The sequence below is a fragment of the Hyperolius riggenbachi genome, chromosome 7 (assembly GCF_040937935.1).
Source record: "Hyperolius riggenbachi isolate aHypRig1 chromosome 7, aHypRig1.pri, whole genome shotgun sequence".
Lineage (NCBI taxonomy): Eukaryota > Metazoa > Chordata > Amphibia > Anura > Hyperoliidae > Hyperolius > Hyperolius riggenbachi.
In genome coordinates this window covers 23,091,063-23,105,347 of record NC_090652.1, presented here as the reverse complement: position 1 = coordinate 23,105,347, position 14,285 = coordinate 23,091,063, and the positions used below count along the sequence as shown (strand labels likewise).

Below are 14,285 nucleotides of genomic sequence, written 5' to 3'. Positions count from 1 at the left end.
TGTACTACGCTTCTCATAGCTCCTCACAGGTACAGAGTGGGTTAATGCGGGTTTGTTAGCCACAAAATCAAATTCCATTTAAACACTGCACTGTGTATATAGTGCTGCCAAGAATCTCACCATGCATTGGGCAGCACGGTGGTGTAGTGATTAGCGCTCTCGACTTGCAACGCTGGGTCCCCGGTCCGAATCCCAGCCAGGTCAGCATCTGCAAGTAGCTTGTATGTTCTCCCCGTGTCTGTGTGGGTTTCCTCTGGGCACTCGGGTTTCCTCCCACATCCCAAAAATATACAGATAAGTTAATTTGCTTCTCCCTAAATTGGTCCTAAAATATAATACATGCACTACACGATACATATATAGACATACTAGCTGATGGTCCGGCGTTACCCGGGAATGTATTTGGCTGGTAAAGTCTCTGCCCACTTTCTCTAACCCTAAAGGTGGCCATACACTTACAGATATGCAGCAGATTCGACCATCAGATAGGTTTTCTGTCAGATGCCTGTCAAGTAGAATCTGATAGGAATCTATCTGATGTGTGCCACACACTAGGAACAGATTTCTGATAGATTTTAGAATGAAATCTATTGGAAATCGATCTAAATGCATTATTCGACCATTAGAGCCAATGCAACTCTATGGGCCATGGATCTGCTGCCAGCAACAGATTGACCTAGATTTTCCATCCTGTCAGATAGATCAAATCCATCGAAATTGGCTACAAATCGATCAAATGGGGAATTTGATAGAATAGATTTCTGATCAATCGATTCTATAGAATCGATCGATGGCTAAAATCGACCAGTGTATGTGCCCTTTAACACACAATTACTCAATGACCTAGTTTGTGAGCTTTGCGGTCTCTTGTTTCATTTCAATGCAAATTATTGATGCCAATCTGATTGGCTGTGGCTCCACCCCCTTTTCTGAATCTGAACCCCAGTCACCCTGTGACCAAATGTGCCAGGTTTGAGGCTTGTGCCATTAACGGTGCAATAACGGCAACAATTACATTTTCCTCTTGAAAATCAATAGGTGAATTTTGATTGGCTTTTGTAGGCTCCACCCACTTTCCTGAATATTAATCCCAGTCACCAACTGTGCAAAGTTTGAGAACCGTACCATTAGCAGTGTAAGAATGGCTGCAGTTTACATTTTCCCAGTGAAATTTGTATTTGTCTCCACCCACTTTTTGGTTAAGGGGATAAAAAGTATCCTATATGTTATTCCAAGTAATGTACTATGTGTGTGCCAAATGTCATTCAAATCCGTTCAGCCGTTGTTGCGTGATTAAGTAACAAACTTCCAACGTTCGTATTTATAATATTAGTGAGAGGACAATGGTAGGGACTAGATTGTGAGCCCCTCTGAGGGACAGTTATACTCTGCACAGCGCTGCACAATATGTGGGCACTATGTGAATAAGTAAAAATTGCAAGCATTTTAATCTATTCAGAAATGTCTCTGCTGTAAATATCTTATCTCAGTCAGCCAGGCTCTATTCTCTCACCATCGCCAACGACAGTGAGAAAGGGAGGCTTGTCATCACCCCTCCCATGTCCCTGCTCCTCAGTGATTGGTTGAGAGCAGTTCAGTGTGACAGGCAGAGCTGAAACCTGATGCAGTGCTCACACATGTGTAATATCACAAACATTGGTTCGCATGACAGCCGGGGGCCCCAGTCTCTCTCACTGGCTGGAGCCTTCAAACCACCATGCGATACCCAGAGGAAAGTGCGGGCGAGCCCTGGACCTCTCACCCCCAGGGAATTCACCCCCACTGCCTCTGCACTGAATGCTATCTGCAACACACACAATTTGCTCACTCCCAGCTAAAGCAGTATCCTACCTTTATTTGGTCAGCAGGCGCCAGTCAGTTGTACTGTCATACACCCTTTGCCTGCCGTACCAAATCTAGCAGGAATTGCATAAATTAGGTAGCATTCAGGAGGGAGGCTTCGGTTGGACGTAATTGTGTGTGTTGCAGTTAGCATTCAGTTCAGAGGCAGTGGGGGTGAATTCCCTGGGGGTGAGAGGTCCAGGGCCCGCCCGCCCCAGCCAGTGAGAGAGACTGGGGCCCCCGGCTGTCATGTGAACCAAAGTTTGTGATTTTAAATTTCTTTTTTGCAGCTTCCAGGATGCGGTTGACAGGTGAGTAGTTAGGGAGGGGACCGTGTGGGAGAGGTGCCTACACGGGGCGTCCCTGAAAAAGATGTAATCCACGATTATGTCCAACCGAAGCCTCCCACCTGAATGCTACCTAATTTATGCAATTCGTGATAGATTTGGTATGGCAGGCAAAGGGTGTATGACAGTACACTTGATTGGCTGACTAGAGCCTGCGGATCAGATAAAGGTAGGAAATTGCTTTAGCTGGGGGTGAGCAAATTGTGTGTGTTGCAGCTCACACAGGTTTAGAAAGCAAGCTAGAGATGACAGTGCAGATTGGAGGAGAAAAGAAAGGGAGGAAATGACATCAGGATTTGGCTTCAGTATGCAGGAAAAAGAGATGGAGACTGCCAGGAACAGAATTCTCTTCATTTACTATATAAGATTCACTGAAATCAAAACATGGACAGTACAATACATGTGTTATGTAAGTAGATCAAGTATTTATCTACTTCTGTTTTTTTTCTTCCTGGCATAGTATGGCTGATCCTGCTGCTTTAAAGGATTTCTGATGTGAGAGGGATATGGAGGCTGCCGTATTTATTTCCTTTTAAGCAATACCAGTTGCCTGGCTGTCCTGCTGATCCTCTGCCTTTAATACTTTTAGCCATAGTCCCTGAACAAACATGCAGCAGATCAGGTGTTCCTGACATTATTGTCAGATCTGATAAGATTAGCTGCATGCTTGTTGTGGTGTTATTCAGACACTACTGCAGCCAAATAGACCAGCAGGGCTGCCAGGCAACTGGTATTGTTTAAAAGGAAATAAAGATGGCAGCCTCCATATCCCTCTCACTTCAGTTGTCCTTTATAATGGGATAATATTCCATTTTAACTGGAAATAAAATAACCCAAAAAGAAATTACTTACTTAGCTTACCTATCTCTTTGTTTTTAGTGGTCACTGTCAGATTTAGGAGAAATGCGATAAGAAAAAGTAAAGAACATTCTGCTGGTTTCCATCTTCACTGTTTTCATGATCAGTTTCTGAACACTTTCTGTCTAGCAGAAGCACAAGGCTTATGTGCTTATGAGATAATTGGGGAAACTAAAGGGATCCTCTAAACTGCTCTTACCTGGTGATGTGAGGGGCGGCTGATTCTCCATCATGAAGTCCTTGTAGAGGTCCTTGTGTCCTTCTAGATACTGCCACTCCTCCATGGAGAAACAGACTGTGCCATCCTGACACCTCATAGGGACCTGGCACACACAACAATAGTCACTATCCACACACATCCTTTGCTGATGCTGCATAATGTCCCATAATCCTCAGCACTGCTCACCTGTCCCGTCAGCAGCTCAATCATCTTGGTTATGACTTCTAGAATCTTCTTCACATTGTTTCTCTCAGGTGTCAGGGAGTGAAGTGGAGGCATTGAGATGGTGGATGGGCCATGAAGACGGCTCCTGGGTGACTTACCAGATGTCTTCTTCACTACTTCATACTCCTGTGTAACAACACACAGTAACAACAATCACCATGTACATTCCCAGAATCCTCCTCACCTAGCACAGGCCTGACATGTTGTGGTCATGATGGTATAGGAAAGCAATGAATCCTCCACACCTCTCCAGTCGGCCCTCCCAGAATCCTCCTCCCTCTCCAGTCGGCCCTCCCAGAATCCTCTACACCTCTCCAGTCGGCCCTCCCAGAATCCTCCTCACCTCTCCAGTCGGCCCTCCCAGAATCCGCCTCACCTCTCCAGTTAGCCCTCCCAGAATCCTCCTCACCTCTCCAGTTAGCCCTCCCAGAATCCTCCTCACCTCTCCAGTTAGCCCTCCCAGAATCCTCCTCACCTCTCCAGTTAGCCCTCCCAGAATCCTCCTCACCTCTCCAGTTAGCCCTCCCAGAATCCTCCTCACCTCTCCAGCCAACCCTCCCAGAACCCTCCTCACTTTTCCAGTCAGCCCTCCCAGAGTCCTCCTCCCCTCTCCAGTCAGTCCTCCCAGAACCCTCCTCACCTCTCCAGTCAGCCCTCCCAGAACCTTCCTCACCTTTCCAGTCAACCCTCCCAGAATCCTCCTCCCCTCTCCAGTCAGCCCTCCCGGAATCCTCCTCACCTCTCCAGTCTTCCCTCCCAGAATCCTCCTCACCTCTGCAGTCAGCCCTCCCAGAATCCGCCTCAGCTCTCCAGTCATCCCTCCCAGAATCCTCCTCACCTCTGCAGCTAGCCCTCCTAGAATCCTCCTCACCTCTCCAATCAGACCTCCCAGAATTCTCCTCACCTCTCCATTCAGCCCTCCCAGAATCCTCCTCACCTCTCCAGTCAGCCCTCCCAGAATCCTCCTCACCTCTCCAGTCAGCCCTCCCAGAACCCTCCTCACCTTTCCAGTCAGCCCTCCCGGAATCCTCCTCACCTCTCCAGCCAGCCCTCCCAGAATCCTCCTCACCTCTCCAGTCATCCCTCCCAGAATCCTCCTCACCTCTGCACCTAACCCTCCTAGAATCCTCCTCACCTCTCCAATCAGACCTCCCAGAATTCTCCTCACCTCTCCATTCAGCCCTCCCAGAATCCTCCTCCCCTTTCCAGTCAGCCCTTCCAGAACCTTCCTCACCTCTCCAGTCAGCCCTCCCAGAACCTTCCTCACCTTTCCAGTCAACCCTCCCAGAATCCTCCTCCCCTCTCCAGTCAGCCCTCCCAGAACCCTCCTCACCTTTCCAGTCAGCCCTCCCAGAATCCTCCTCCCCTTTCCAGTCAGCCCTTCCAGAACCTTCCTCACCTCTCCAGTCAGCCCTCCCAGAACCTTCCTCACCTTTCCAGTCAACCCTCCCAGAATCCTCCTCCCCTCTCCAGTCAGCCCTCCCAGAACCCTCCTCACCTTTCCAGTCAGCCCTCCCGGAATCCTCCTCACCTCTCCAGTCAGCCCTCCCAGAATCCTCCTCACTTCTGCAGTCAGCCCTCCCAGAATCCTCCTCACCTCTCCATTCAGCCCTCCCAGAATCCTCCTCACCTCTGCAGTCAGCCCTCCCAGAATCCTCCTCACCTCTCCAGTCAGCCCTCCTAGAATCCTCCTCACCTCTCCAGTCAGCCCTCCCAGAATCCTCCTCACCTCTCCATTCAGCCCTCCCAGAATCCTCCTCACCTCTCCAGTCAGCCCTCCCAGAATCCTCCTCACCTCTCCAGTCAGCCCTCCCAGAATCCTCCTCACCTCTCCAGTCAGCAGGCAGATGATCTCCAGGCTGAGCATTACTATCCTCTCACTCATGTGACTCTGGTCCTCATCCATCCTCATTGATATGGTCATGTGACCTACACAGGGGGAGAATAGACTGAGGATTATCTGGCCTGTAGGACTATATAAGGACGGAGAGTAGATTCACTCCTTACAATGCACATCAAGCTCTGACTTTGGGGCTCTGGGTGTTTGAGGGTATCCTTTGTTGTTATTCTGTCTTTCCAGCTACAATAAACACCCCATTACAATTATAGACTGGTCATTTCATAGTCAGAGGGTAACAGAGCAAAATCAGCAGGGGATCAAATACTTCTTCCCCGCACTGTATGTACATCTGAGCTGAGGACAGCTGCCCACTAGCCGTTACATGCAGCAGTATCCTACACTACAAAAAAAAGAGGAACGGAGAGCCCAATATGGTGTAGTATGTATTGGAATGAGGTGAGAAATAGGTGTAAGTAATAAATATACTCACAAACCAAGGATACTACCACTCAGGCAACCACTGTAGATGCAGGTGGGGAGATTAAGGCCTGTCCCCACTCAGGGCTAAGATGTCGCTCTCTGTAGATCAGGATGAAAAAGGGGGTCTATCGCCCTTCCACCACGGGTGGACACTGATATTCTCAAAAGAGAACAAAGGCGCCAAAAGGATAAGATTCGCTAAAATTGTTAAACCCCCCCCCAGCAGATATACAGCTGTCAATTTTTCAGCACAATAAGTTTAATCACATACTCCAAAACAGTACAGCAACGCGTTTCGCAGTTGTATTCCTGCTTCCTCAGGCAATGACAAGTAGGAGTATCACACAGCACGGAGTCCAGTATACACCTGACACCTCTGTTAATTTTGGGATTTTAACAATTTTAGCGAATTTTATCCTTTTGGCGCCTTTGTTCTCCTATAGTAACTGCACTGCCTAACACTAACTGACACCTGTGTGGTTACCAACACTGCTATTCAGCTGCATTAACAAATAGATAAGGGGGCGGGGCCACAATGTCATGATGAAGTTATTTTTATTGTTGGGTCATAACCACTTACTTACTCACACACAGTATATTTACGTCGTTGCTGACTTCTTCTAAAGCACAATGACATGAATATGAGTTTTGATGAGCACATTGTGCGTTCTAGCATGCATCTGTGATCATCACTTGTTAAGAATGTGTGTCAGGCACCAGGGTCTAACACCCTGGTAACCGATTTCCTGTCTGACCTTTCCTCCCCACTGCATAATATCCCCCACCAGCACGGTAGCTGGATGCAGTGCCTGCATAACTTACCCTCCTGGCTCAGCACGAACCGTCTCGCTCTCCTCAAACCACTCTTGTATCTGCCTTTACCAGGTAACAGCTTGATGACATCATCACCCGAGGATCGGTATCTGCACACATTAGAGAGCGGCAGTGGAGTGAAGAGGAAGCGAGAGCCAACCACTGCAGAAGTCAGGAGACCGTAACATTAAAAGAAGCAGGAGGAATACCACTAGACCACCAGGAAATCCTTAAAGTGGATCCGAGATGAACTTTTACTCATTGCATACTTGTGTTCCTTTCCTATTGTTTATAGGGCATTCCTCAAACCAAATACTTTTTGGTTTTGGTTTTAATACTCTAATTCCCTATAAACTAAACAAGCCACGCCCACAGGTTTTCAGAGAGCCAAGGCATTTTCAAACAGTAGCAAGGGCTCATGGGAGCTCAGTCTGGGCAGAAGGAGGGGGAGGTATTACTAGCCAGAGATTTCAGAGGCAGAGGGGAGGAGGGAGCAGGAGGGGGATTAGGTTTTTTTCACAAGCTGAGTGCTCAAGATGCAGATAAGCCTTCCTGTGTGTAATGTTTTCAAACAACATGGCTGCTGTCGTATCACAGGAATAATCATATTCTATTAAAGCCGTTTGCAGCTAGATTTGCTGTGTAAACTATCTAAACTTGCATTATCATCCCCCAATTTTATGGCTATTTGTAAATATTCATAAAAATGTTTTTGTTGTTGTTTTATTAACAAATGGATGTCCTTGTGGAGAGTTCCTTGTTCTCTACTGGCTTCAGAAAAATGATGCCTGGTACACACCATGCAATTTCCCATCAGACTGATGGGCTAAATCGATAAATTCCGACAGGTCCGATCTGAGTTTTTCTGATCAATTTTGTACAGAAGTTAATGGAAAAAATCGATCAGAAAAAAACAATCAGAAATCAGAACGGACCTGTCGGAAAATTATCGTTTGGACCCATTAATCTGACGGGAAATTGCTTGGTGTGTACCAGGCATTAAAGTCATCAAGCAATATGCCCTACCCCCCAATCTACTTACCTGGGGCTTCCTTCAGCCCCTTGTAGCTGACACGTCCCATGCCACAGCTCCGCTCCCGACCACTGGCCCGGGGCCCCACACAGTGTCTCGTCAGGCTGTCCTCTACTGCCTAGGTTCTCAACGTGTGGTACGCGTACCCCAGGGGGTACTTCTGATGGTTCCAGGGGGTACTCGGACTTGATATACTTAACCAAGATGAACAAATTTAGAGTTTTAGAAAATGATAAATCTTATTTAAACAACACCAAATTAGTATTTTAGCTAATTAAAAGCAATAGTAAATGCTTGCACATTGTTTAGTACCAATTATCATGTACTATGATTAAATATCTATTTGTCAAGGGGTACTTGTGATAATGTTTACTATGCTAGGGGGTACTTGGTGAGTACAGGGTTTTAAAAGGGGTACATACCAATAAAATGTTGAGAAACACTGCTCTACTGTGCCTGCGCAGTATGCTGCGGACAACGAGGACTTGACTGACAGCGACGCTCACGCAGTCGCAGTAGAGGACGACCTCGAGTTTGCCCTCTGCACCGTGCGGGGACCTGAGGCCGGCGGCTGTGAGCAGAATTGCAGCGTGGGACATGTCGGCTGCAAGGGGTTGGAGGAAGCGCCAGATAAGTAGATCGGAGGTAGGGCATATTGTCTGATGACTCCTTTTAGTAATATTACAAAATGGAGAAATGAGGTTGGATTTCAAGCCTTGCTCTTCTATAGAACACTGCTTTGAGAGCAGACCTCTGGATCAGCCCCTGTGCTAGAGGCTGGGCATCCCCTGATTTTCAAAGGGAGTCTGAAATGTATGATGAGTCCATATTCCAGGCATCACTCATTGTCCGCATACAATAATACCATATTCATGCTCCATGAAAAATCTGCAGTATTGCATATTTAAGGGTATTCCCTTAGAGAGGTAGATTAATTCAGGGGTTTCTGCTTATATCAGGCCCGTAAGGGCTCGTTTCCACTATTGCGGTGCGGAATCGCCTGGATTCCACCGCTGATGAAATTGCATGCGGATGCGATTCCCCATGCGCTTTTTTGCCGCGAATTCGCATACGTGAGGGTATATGCGATTTTAACCATGTCACTGCCTGTGTGAATTTACATTGGTATGCATGCGAATTCGTGGCAAAAAAGGGATGGGGAAATCGCATGCGATTTCCCTATTAAATACATTGCATGCGATTTGCATGCATTCCACTCGCAGGCGAATTCTGCGGCTCTTTTGTGCGTTTTTTCAAACGCACCTCAACAACGCTACAGTGGAAACAGGCATGCGGAATCGCGATAGTAGAAACGAGCCCTAAAAGTCAATATTTGGCTGGACATCAGCAGTTAAATTATATATTTTCCATAGCGGTCTGCAGTACACCATCTACACTATACTATTTTTTGTCCGACTCGATTCAATTCGATTGATTCGATTCAATCTGACATGTCCGATCGGGATTCGTTTCAATTCAATTTGCCATTGTTTTGCAATGGCAAATTGAATCAAATCGAACAAGTCGGATTGAATCGAATTGAAATCTGACAAAAAAAAATTGTATGGTGTAGATGGGACTTTAAAAATGTACACACATCTTTAATACGGTGGTTTGGCCTCTGTACAGCACTGGGCGCTAGTCTAAGTTTAGGATACCCAGCAGGAAACAGTTCTCCAATCCAAGCACCTGCTACAGCAGAAAGCGTTGTGATTGGCTGAATATTGTGGGGGTAATTTATTACAAACTATCTAAAACCTTAAAGTTTGAGAGGGTGCCGTCCACACAATCATGTTAGCGCTAGTCTACTTTAGGGTACCCAGTAGGAAACTTCATAGGGAAATTCGGATAACGTGATTGGGTGGACAGCACCTGCTCAAAGTGCTAGATTTCCTATAGGTTGTAATAAACTACACCCACACTATTTGGCCAATCACAATGCTTTGTGCTGTAAGCAGATGCTGTGATTGGACAACTGTTCCCTGTGAGGTTTCCTGCTAGGTCCCCTAAACTAGACTAGCAGCTAACGCTGCGCCCCGATTTGTTGTCTAAGAGATTGTTTTCCTAAACTACAATGGGGGACAGTTATTGCATGTCTCACAACTTTTGGAGATAAAGAGGGATACTTGAGCCACGCCCTGTCACACCCCTAACCACACCCCTAGGCCTGCACACCATAAAGATTTCATAGGAAAAAATAAGTTGTTTTTTAATTCGAACTACACTGGTCCTTTCAACCCTCATTTTACTTCATATTAATTAACACATGGAAATAAGAAATATATGAATTTAAAAGATAGGAATACATTTTGGAGTCAATTAAACACATTTCTCAGTAGAAAAATATATATATTTACACAGATCCATACATCAGTCCTGAAAGAGGGACAGTTGGGAGCTTTGCATGTGTGAACATAGCCTTACAGGGAGACAGACATACTGTATACACACATATAACACACAGACACATGATAAAATAGAGAGAGAGACACACACACACACACACACACACACACACACACACACACACACTAATATAAATGTGACACTTACTCGGGTGACAATGGCAGCTTGCAGCAGACACAGGCAGCACCTCCAGCAGAGAGGGGACACAGGCAGAGCTGCTGCAAAGTCTGGAGGAACAGCTGATTCACAAAGGGGGTCTCTACACCATGTGAGGGTCCCCCAAACACACAGCTCATTCCTCTCCTCCTCTTCCCACTCAGCATTCACACACCTGGCTGCAGGGGGGGGGCTTCTCACATGGCTGGGGGGATACACATTGTCCAGAGTAAGCTGGGGGTGTGGCCTCCTCTCTATGGCTGGGAATGCTGGGCTTCAGCAAAATGGCCGCCACTGCTGAGGTGTGCAGCTCGTGCTCTAGTGGCAGAGATTGCTAGCAGCAGCATTATGGGAGATCTTAAGAGACCCTGCCGTGAACAAAAAACGGACAGATAATTGTATCAACTGTACTAAGTCTAAGCTTTTCCTGGAGTCTCATATTCTTACTTTCATTTTATTTGTTAAAAATCTAGGTGTCAATTTATCAGTAGTAAAGGGATATACGGAGGCAGCCATATTCATTTTCTTGCTAGGTACACACGATGAGATTTTTTGGCAGATTTGCTGCAAGATCGATTATATTCAGCACGTCCGATCTTATTTCCAATCGATTTTCCATAGCAGAGAACAGAAAATCGATCGGAAATCAGATCGGACCTGTTGGAACTAATCGATCTGGCCATAAATCTGACAGAAAATCTCAAGGCATTAATTAGGGGCCATTCAAACTCATTAGAATTTGTGCCTTGTTGAGAATTTGCATTAGGGTATTTACACACTAGGCAGAATTGCATGTGCGTTTTCCATAGCATATATTGGAAAACGCATGCGATTTTCGTTCACATTTCGTTCACAGGCCTCGTTCACATCAGGGCCGTTTCTGTGCGCTTTCCACAGCGCACTGCCCTGTGCGATCAGCAAGGTATTGATTTTTCCATGTTACTAAATGTAGCTGGTTCACATCTATGCGCTGCGCTGAGCAGCGTTACAGAAACGTAGGGTTGCAGGCATTTCTGTGCGTTGAGCTGGAAAGCGCACATCAATGCAAGTGAATGGGTGCGCTTTTTTAGCGCATAGAAGCGCGTACAAGCGCATTGAAGCGCATGCGTTTTTTACCCCTAATTGGAGAAAATAATACATTTACATACAAAAACAAAGTTTTATTGACAACTGCTGCTGGTACAACAAGCAAATCGTGCTTTAAAGAAGCGCAGCGCAACGCACAGAAACGCACGCTAAAGCGCGCACATGCGCATACGCTTTTTACCACTCGCTTTCACACGTTTTTCAGCGCAGCAGATGTGAACGAGGCCTAAGTGTGTACCTTGCCTCAATCGCAAATTCGCAAAAACGTTATGTTTTTTCTTTTTTTTTTTTCCCCAACAATATTATGTATTGAATTTTTCGAGATAAGCCCTGAAATGCATCCAAGGGAAATATATTTATCATGACAGTCTATATACTGACATGTCAGACCTACGTACACAGATTTTTTTGTACAATATCATATAGACCTTGACGATATATAACTTGCAGAATTTTGTCTTTACCTTAAAGGGAACCTGAAGCGAGTAAAATTATTTAAAATAAACACATGCAGTAGCTGCAAATGAATATTATATACTTACCTCACCGTCAGTTCCTCTCAGAGGCTCGCCATTTTCTTCTTACAGTGATCCCTTCCACTTCAAGTTCTGACAATATTTTGTCAGAACTGAAATATGCCTGTTGCTATCAGTTATATATCAGCAGCTGTCAGTTACAACTGAATGTGCAAGGTAATGTCCATGTTTCCCTATGGCTCAAGTGGGCAATATTACAGTTGACAGTGTGCTGACCAGGAAGCTGTTAGGGGGTAATGGCCATTTTCAAAATGGAGGATGGAGAATTCCATCGATCACAGTGGACAAATGGGACGCAGGAGAGGAGAAAGAGATTGAGGAGTAGACAACACAGGAGGTAAGTATGACCTGTGTATGGTTATTTTGACTTTTTATTTTCAGTTCAGGTTCAGCTTTAAAGTGGACCTGAACTCAGAACTCCTCTCTGCTCTAAAAGATACACAACAGCATAATTATCTTTAGGGTTCGTTCACACTTGATTCTCATCACCGCAAACCACTAGCGGTTGTTAAAAACAGCTAGCCCATGTTAGCCTATGGAAGTGTTCTCACTGCCGCGATCACGGGCATTTTGCGATTAGCATTAAGCGCAAATGCGTTACATGCAGCGTTTTGGCTGCGATTTCTGAGCGATCGCGATTAGCATATATAGAACTGCTAATCGCGATCGCTCCCAAAACGCTACAGTGTCCAGTGATTTTTCCATGTTAATCGTGGAAAAATCACTTCCGCAATACGCAAGCGGTAATTGCTAGCGTTTTTAGATGTGAACGGGGCCTTAAACAAAAATCATGTATTTGTTACACCTGATACAAATCCTAACATAAATTAGCACATTTTCTACTTCCCGATTCATGGAAGCAGACATATTGTTAACAGCCCGTGCTTTCAAATGGGCTTATCTGCCATCTCTGCCATAGGCAGTCATGTGACATGGGGAGGGATCAAATTACAACTTGTGATTAGAGAGTTTAGCCAGTGTAATTCCCCCTCATTTGTGTCTAAATACATTCAGGGTGCATTTCTCTACGTTTTCCTTCTGTCCTGAGCAAGAGTTCAGATCCAGTTTAACCTCCTTGCCGGTTATCCCGAGCTGAGCTCGGGGTAACTCGCGCAGGAGGCTTGCTCTGGCCCTGCTGATCCGATTTTCATAATTTTTTTCCTACACGCAGCTAGCACTTTGCTAGCTGCGTGTGGTACGCGATCGCCACCGCTACCCGCCGCGCCCCCCCAGACCCCTGCGCAGCCTGGCCAATCAGTGCCAGGTAGCACTGAGGGGTGGATTGGGATTCCCTCTCAAGTCCCGACGTCCGTTCTCAACGGGATATCCTGCTTGCGCAGATCGCCGGCGGCGATCTAAGAAGATAGGGGGATGCCTCTTGTCAGCGGCTATCATGTAGCTAGCGCTAGGCTAGCTATATGATTTTAAAAAAAATAAATAAAAAGTGCTGCGCTGCCCCCTTGCCGCAACAATTGGAACGGCAAGGGGGTATAAGGAAACCTGAGATAGGGGGATAGAGAAAAAAGGGAGGGTCGGTGAAGACTGTGCAGGCGCTGCCCGGCAACATGAGTCCGTGATCACACGCTTGCAGCCAGGAGCGATCTGCGCATGCGCACTACATAGTTGTGATGGGGGAGCGGAGGGGATGAGGAGAGCCTCTTACACATGCCTGCTTCCCCAGTTTTTACATTTTCAGGTGCACTAAGGTATTCTCTAAGGAAATGCATCAATAAAACACCTTATATATCAATGTCCGCTCATAGAATGTTGGAATCTTGTTTACGTTTTCATAACGAGAACAGTAACAGAGGAAAAGAGAAGAAAACATAATTGGTTCAAAAGAGCTGACACTATGTATAAGGGAGGACGCATGGTTGGTGTTAATTATTGAATCTGTGCTATGTAATGTATTTTTAGTGGCATCACACTTTTCAGTGCTTTATGATTTTTGGCTGCCTCTTACCCCCTTTGTCCGGTAGCTGTGCCCTCCGACATCCCCCCCCCCCCCCCTTCCCACTTAATCAGTCTGCACAATTACCAGAGGAGGGGACAGACACTGGCTTCAGGAAGGTATTGCACAGGCAGAAGCTGGGAACACAAGCTATGCAGCTAAGCACTCCACTCACAGAAGCATTTAAACATCCACATCCCACACACCATAAACACAGACAACAACGAAAGTAGTGATGTAATAGCTATACTTTTCTATGTACATTTTAAAAGGACACCAGAAGCAAAAATAAACTAATGAAATAAACAATTGTATCTATCTTCCTTCTCCTAAAAATGACTTTTTAAGATATTCCACAGTTTTATAGTTAAATCTACTTTTTACATTTTAACTGTTTTATTGTTTTTGCTCAATGACACATTCATTGAAGTATGCCAGAACTAAAATCTTTAAACTAATGACCCTTTTTATCTCTTTCCTGCCCTCAGAAGC

General features: G+C 45.8%; 1 protein-coding gene across 1 annotated transcript in view; it reads right to left on the bottom strand.

Annotated features, from left to right (window-relative positions):
• The window catches only part of LOC137524150 (zinc finger protein 547-like), a 32,170-nt gene extending 21,765 nt beyond the window's left edge, over positions 1–10,405 (bottom strand). The window contains exons 1-4 of the mRNA XM_068243720.1: positions 10,212–10,405; positions 5,321–5,421; positions 3,454–3,618; positions 3,247–3,370 (exon numbers count right to left, since the gene is read on the bottom strand). Coding sequence (XP_068099821.1) covers positions 3,247–3,370; positions 3,454–3,618; positions 5,321–5,416 — 385 coding nt within the window. The 5' untranslated portion in view covers positions 5,417–5,421; positions 10,212–10,405. The remainder of the gene's footprint in view (positions 1–3,246; positions 3,371–3,453; positions 3,619–5,320; positions 5,422–10,211) is intronic.
• Positions 10,406–14,285: the final 3,880 nt, after the last annotated feature.